General features: G+C 35.1%; 1 protein-coding gene across 6 annotated transcripts; it reads left to right on the plus strand.

The window, feature by feature from the left end:
* The first annotated feature begins 1,083 nt into the window (after window positions 1-1,083).
* Window positions 1,084-5,608, plus strand: LOC121765435 (rac-like GTP-binding protein RHO1). 6 transcript variants are annotated; one of them, XM_042161598.1, is made up of 9 exons: window positions 1,084-1,260; window positions 1,351-2,403; window positions 2,812-3,037; window positions 3,518-3,605; window positions 3,722-3,831; window positions 3,965-4,028; window positions 4,884-4,948; window positions 5,074-5,139; window positions 5,230-5,608. In XM_042161598.1, the coding sequence occupies exons 3-9, from the start codon at window positions 2,939-2,941 to the stop codon at window positions 5,329-5,331; spliced, it is 594 nt and encodes a 197-aa protein (XP_042017532.1). In that variant the 5' UTR covers window positions 1,084-1,260; window positions 1,351-2,403; window positions 2,812-2,938; the 3' UTR covers window positions 5,332-5,608. The 6 variants fall into 6 exon arrangements, with proteins under 6 accessions (XP_042017532.1, XP_042017533.1, XP_042017530.1 ...); XM_042161599.1 differs by having other exon boundaries at window positions 2,835-3,037; XM_042161596.1 differs by having other exon boundaries at window positions 1,346-3,037.
* The last annotated feature ends 392 nt before the right edge of the window (window positions 5,609-6,000 follow it).

The raw sequence follows: 6,000 nt of genomic DNA on the forward strand, positions 1-6,000 counted from the left end.
GGAATCACTCCTCACTCAGACCCGAATTCGATTACAACATAACTATTGTAGTAGGGTGCTCCCCTTTCTAGACAAACACATAAGTAGTGTTCAAAATAAAAACATAGCAAGACAAAATATACTGTGAATTTAAATAACTGAAAGCATACTTGAACTGTATAGTAGCCCACATAAGTTCGTTTAATTCCCTTAACTTGATTTTCTCGCTCCGACCTTAACTTGCGAAGATAACCTTTTTGAAAACATCACAATATAATATACTCCCTCCGTCCCATAAAAATATATGCACTTTCCATTTTCGTCCGTCCCACAAAAATATGTGCATTCCATTTTTGGAAAGTTATATCAATTTTAAAATGTAGGTCCCACTATCAACTAACACTACTTTAACTATCATTCTCCTCCTCTCTCTTACTTTATTATATCATTCTCCACATCTCTCTTACTTTACCAATTTTATCTTAATTCTCGTGTCATATTCATTGCCAATATTTTTATGGGACGGAGGAAGTACTAATTAGTAATTAGACTCAGGGACTAATCTAATTAGAATGCATGCCTCATAATTAATTACCTTTTCTTATTTCATTTATCTTTAAGGAATTTCTAAAAGTCATATATTATTTGATACTCTTCATCCACTATTCTCACGCTTAGACTAAATTGGATCTATGTGCCTTTTACTTTGAAAATTTACTATTAAGCAAAACTCTAAAATAAATCAAAAAGATCAATTATTTTAGCTTAGTTACACCATTATAAGAGCCATATAAAAATATTAATTGAATCTTTATTTAAAACTTAGGCTAAAATTTAATATTAAATTTCCTCCCAAATAACTTCTAATTTCGAAATTGGGCCAAATACTTCCTTTTATTTTCAGGCCAAGTAATTAAACCTCGGAAATGGGCCTCTTTAATTTATGTACTGTAGCACCAATTATTCAAATAGAAGTTGGGCTCAGATTATTTACTTCACTCCTTAGCCCAAATAAATAAAATGCTAGCCCAAACAATTAAATCAAATTATCCACATATAAATACCCATTTCATCTCCCTCCTCATTCAAACCCAAATCCTACTTTAATGTCAGAGAAGCTCCTCCAACTCTCTACTTCCCGGCGCCTCCGTCCGGCGCTGCCTTTTCTCTCCAGCGCCGCTATCTGCCGCCCCTGTGCATGCATAGTCGCGGCTTAGGCCTTCTCAGTGCCCCGCATCGCCGGCCGCCGTCACCGCCGTGCATCGTTTCCGACAGAATAAGGTCAGTTTTGCTTTCTTCCCTTTATGATGTATTTTCCTAGGAATTAAATCTTTTTACAAGTTTTGTGTTTTAACTTGTTGATTAGTAAAGGTTGCGATTTTAGTGATGGTTTTGGGTTGTGGGGCTGTCACCGTTGGCGACGGGGTTCCGAAGCTTGCTGCCGGAGATCCGGCCGATTTGCACTTCTAAGATAAGTCCTCATATCTTGCTAAGAATTACTCCCTCAATCCCATTAAATATAAAATATTTTCTTTTTAGATTGTCCCACTAAAAATGAAATATTTCCTAAAATGGAAATAACTTTATCTCTACTTTTTCATCTCTCTTAATTTACTTTCTCTTCGTTAACACACAAAACAATTCTATATAAAATCACGTGCCGATTCACAAATGTCTCATATTTAATGGGACGGAGGGAAGTATTATTCTATATTTTTGGGTTGTTTTGGATCTAAGTTATTTGGGCAGAGTCTTGTTCTAAAATAGAAGTGCTTAGAGTTTTCCTTAATGATGTAGTATGGAGTGTTGTTGGACTGTGGGACTTGATCCTTAAATTATCTTCAACTCTCCTTTCTCGTATCCTATATTTTTTGTGTGGTGTGAAGAGAATTTGGGAATGTTTGATAGAGATGGGTGGCCTAAAATGGACAGATTTGGGGTTTATATCCTTGTCGTACCGTTGTCTTGCAAGTTGCTATCCATATTTGAATGTCAGGGATATCTTTCCTTTTTGGTGATCCAATGGCCAGAATGTGTTTTGAGAATCGAGGGAGCATGTGAGGCTTTGATCTCTCTGGTTTGAAATCAAAGCCTCACATGCTCCCTCGATCTCCACCGTCTGTCAGTCCTACTCAATACTGCTATTGGATTTCATTTGATTTTCCCAAATCTATGTACAGATTTCATTAATAGCCAATGTATTTTACTCTATCTTCATAAATACTACCTTAATTTGATGTTGCAAAAAGATTTCATTTGAGTCTCGGTATAAATTACTGATTTACTAACTTTTCTAACTATGTTCTTAGGTAGGAAATAACTCATCTGGAGAACATTGACTATTCTCATATGATGTATTGTACTTCCTTGGATTGTGAGCATGGAGTCGAACGGGCTGACCGGAACTTGCATCTCTCTCTAATTGTAATAGACTAGGATCCTATCATAAGACTTTATCAAAATGTGCTACACATTACAACTTTTATTTGGTTCTCTTCTTTTAGTTGTACTGGTAATCTTCGTGGGAGAACAAAACAACTACTACTAATGATTATTTTTAAATATTTATAGGGGCAATAACTATCACATATTTAAAATTATTTAGTTAAACTAATATTACTAATAATAAGTTTGGGTCGTTACATTATAATTGCGAAAAAACCAACTTTATATTCACTTAATAATTGAAAAAAAAAGTGAAAATGTGGAAATTAGTGTTTGTAGAGCGAGAAAAAAGGGTGGGGGAGAAGGGAGCGGTTCAAGTGCAATGCAGATATATGCGTGATGACCACTATCATCAATTAACCATATTATTCTTGTTTCTCTCTCTAGATTTTGATTCCGTACATGGTTAGGGTCTGAATTCGTTGAACAATGGGAAGAAACCGTTGCTGCACTTTCTACGAGCATTTCTGGTAATTGGAGAGAGAGAGAGAGACAGGAAGCAGAGATAGTTAGAATGAGCGCTTCCAGATTCATCAAGTGTGTGACGGTGGGCGATGGTGCGGTTGGAAAGACATGTCTCTTGATTTCCTATACCAGCAACACCTTCCCCACGGTCTAACATTTTTATGCATTTTTTGTTAAATAAATGCTAACTATTGTTATAATTAATTTATTCTTATGAACTAGGATTAGGTTAATTGATTTCAATTTCTCGCTTTACTCACTTAATTATGCACAGTGTTAGTTACTGCACATGTGGGGATTGCTCAATTTCAACTTTTTGTTTCATGATTGTAAGAATCATATTATGGAAATTGCCAGATTTGATAGCTGGTTTTTTCTCTAAATAATGTCCATGATTTTTGGTATTATACCATAAGAGAATTGATTCTTTATTTTTGTGTTTCAGAGGAATTTCCTTTTCTTGCCTCTTTAATCATAACTTTCTATTTTATTTTGTGATTTATTCCTATTTTTGCCTTGATAGTCCTGAAAGCAGATTGCTCGTGTTGATTTGGAACTTCTCTGAAATGTGATCCATTATTCCATCGTTTATATTTTAACATTTTTTTCATTTTTTTATACGCAACAGGATTATGTGCCTACTGTGTTTGATAATTTCAGTGCCAATGTTGTCGTTAATGGAGCCACTGTTAACCTAGGCCTGTGGGATACTGCTGGTAACTAATAGAAATATGCCGAAGAGAATTACTCCTACGCTTGTACCGATAAACTTATCTCTGTTTCTTATTATGGTTCTAACATATGAGCCTCTGGTTATTGTTCTGTGAAACAGGGCAGGAGGACTACAACAGATTACGGCCTTTGAGTTATCGTGGAGCTGATGTTTTCATTCTGGCATTTTCGCTTATCAGCAAGGCAAGCTATGAAAATGTTTCCAAGAAGGTGAGGATTTGATTGAGTTTACAGTTTGTTATTTCATCGCTACCTTTTTTCATGTTGTCTACATTTTTTGGCACCAAATTGTCTTGTTAATTGTCCTTTTCTTTTTTTGGGCTCTGGTGCATTTCTAATTCAGTGGATTCCCGAATTGAAGCATTACGCTCCTGGTGTCCCTATAGTTCTTGTTGGCACAAAACTTGGTGAGATATCAAATTCATAACTACAAGTACCAGTTAGTTTCCTTGTTAAAGATGCTCTGGTGATATGGGAATACTACAAGCCTGAAAAATATGTTTGTGTCAGCTTCAAGTTCTCTGCCACCACCCTAATTCTTCTGTCCCGAACATTTAGCTATCACCTGGAATAATATACATGAACCAAGAGTGAGAAACTGTTATGTTTAGTTTGTATGACTACGAACATCCATTTTGTAATTATTATTCTTGTTATGTAGGATTAAAAGTATTTAAGTGAATGTTTACCCATATTTTAGCTGATGATACTTGTGATAAGCTTAATCCGTTGATAATAATGTCTAGGTGACATCAACGTCCTTTCTTGCTTCCAGAAGCTGTGATGTGATAGTCTTTTGACTTCAACTTAGTTTGGTCACCCTTGGACTTTATTCATTTAAACCGTTGTCTTCTTCAAAAAACTTTCTCCGCGTGTTGCAAGTTAAATGTCAAATGTTAACATGATTGGGAGTCAGGGGGTACTTTGTAAATATATTAATCTTGCTGACCTTGTTTGTTGCGATTGTATGCTTCTTGCGTTTATATCTTTTTAATGCATACATTTTTGGTCAGTATGAGTTCATATGAAAGATAAAAAAATTCATAGGAAGAAGTCTTCATGAGCATTTTGGATTTAAAACAACCACTTGTTGAAAGTTTCTTAATGATTAATCTCGAATTTCAAGGATGAAAAATCAAGATGTGTGTTTACTAGTATGATATAATCTTTTGTATTCCTTTTTTTGTTTTATAAGTTAAAATTGGCATAATACCATATGAAGGGTTTATCTCTTGTCTTTTAGTAACTTGTGGTGGTTTTAGATCTTCGGGATGATAAGGAGTTCTTCGAAAATCATCCAGGCTCTGTACCAATCACCAATGTACAGGTGAAAGTCTGTGGCCTTGGTTCTATCAGCCTTATATTTGTTCTTTTTCTTGCATTTGTTGCTGGTTTTTGTGATGGCTAGGCTCTATTCCTGTAGATTTTATTCTTGTCACTCTAAACTTACAGGGGGAGGAGCTGAGGAAATTGATTGCATCTCCTTCTTATGTTGAATGTAGTTCAAAAACACAAGAGGTATGAGTTGCCTACTTTTTTTTTATTAAAAACCACTTTCACTCAAGATACAAAAGTGAATTAGTTTTGTAATATACTTTTTCAAAACAGAATGTGAAAGCAGTTTTTGATGCTGCGATTAAAGTTGTTCTCCAGCCACCCAAGCAAAAGAAAAAGAAGGGAAAGGCTCAAAAAGCATGTTCAATATTATGATCAGCTTAAGGTGAAGATATACGTTCCATGCCATCTACGTCCTTTTCTCTTCCTTTTGTGTAAGAAGTAGGAAATCGCCTTGTATTCGTCTGCCCAAAGTATTACTGATCTATGTGAAAGTGCATGTGGCTTAAATCTACGTAGTGCTTTTGGTTTTTGAATTACTAGGTCGAACTTTTTGGCCACTTCATTGTGCCCCTGCCTGTTTTCCTTCGTTTTATTTATGTATCAATCAGACATAAAACTATGATGTTAGCTAGTATTAAGGCTTCTTTAATCTTTTCTTCTTTAATAAGGCTTCTTCAATCAGACATAAAACTGGGATATCGAACACAGAGAATATAATTGCAACTGGCTATCATGTACTAATTAAGCGTCAAATACTATCTAAAGAAACAAGAGTTTTGGTTTAATTAAGCAAAAACAAATAAAGCAAATAAACAACTAATTGCAAATAAAGATAAAGATATGAGAGATAAGGGAATTCCAGGGATGTGTGTTCACATTTATGGTTATACAAATTCCAACTACAACACCCTGACACAGTTCTTAGTTCCATAGAACTAGTCACCTAGCTTATACTCATGCGAAACAAACGTAGATTACTAACACTAGGGTTGTCAATCCTAGATCTGTGACTCCTTAAAGCTCCTAAGACCCTTGAAAAGT

This window comes from Salvia splendens, chromosome 14 (assembly GCF_004379255.2).
Source record: "Salvia splendens isolate huo1 chromosome 14, SspV2, whole genome shotgun sequence".
Classification (NCBI taxonomy): domain Eukaryota; kingdom Viridiplantae; phylum Streptophyta; class Magnoliopsida; order Lamiales; family Lamiaceae; genus Salvia; species Salvia splendens.

Coding starts and splice junctions, on each gene's coding strand:
- LOC121765435 (XM_042161596.1), top strand. CDS start 2,939: ATGAGCGCTTCCAGATTCATCAAGTGTGTGACGGTGGGCGATGGTGCG. Junction 3,038..3,517: donor CCAGCAACACCTTCCCCACG/GTCTAACATTTT, acceptor TATACGCAACAG/GATTATGTGCCTACTGTGTT. Junction 4,949..5,073: donor TACCAATCACCAATGTACAG/GTGAAAGTCTGT, acceptor CTAAACTTACAG/GGGGAGGAGCTGAGGAAATT.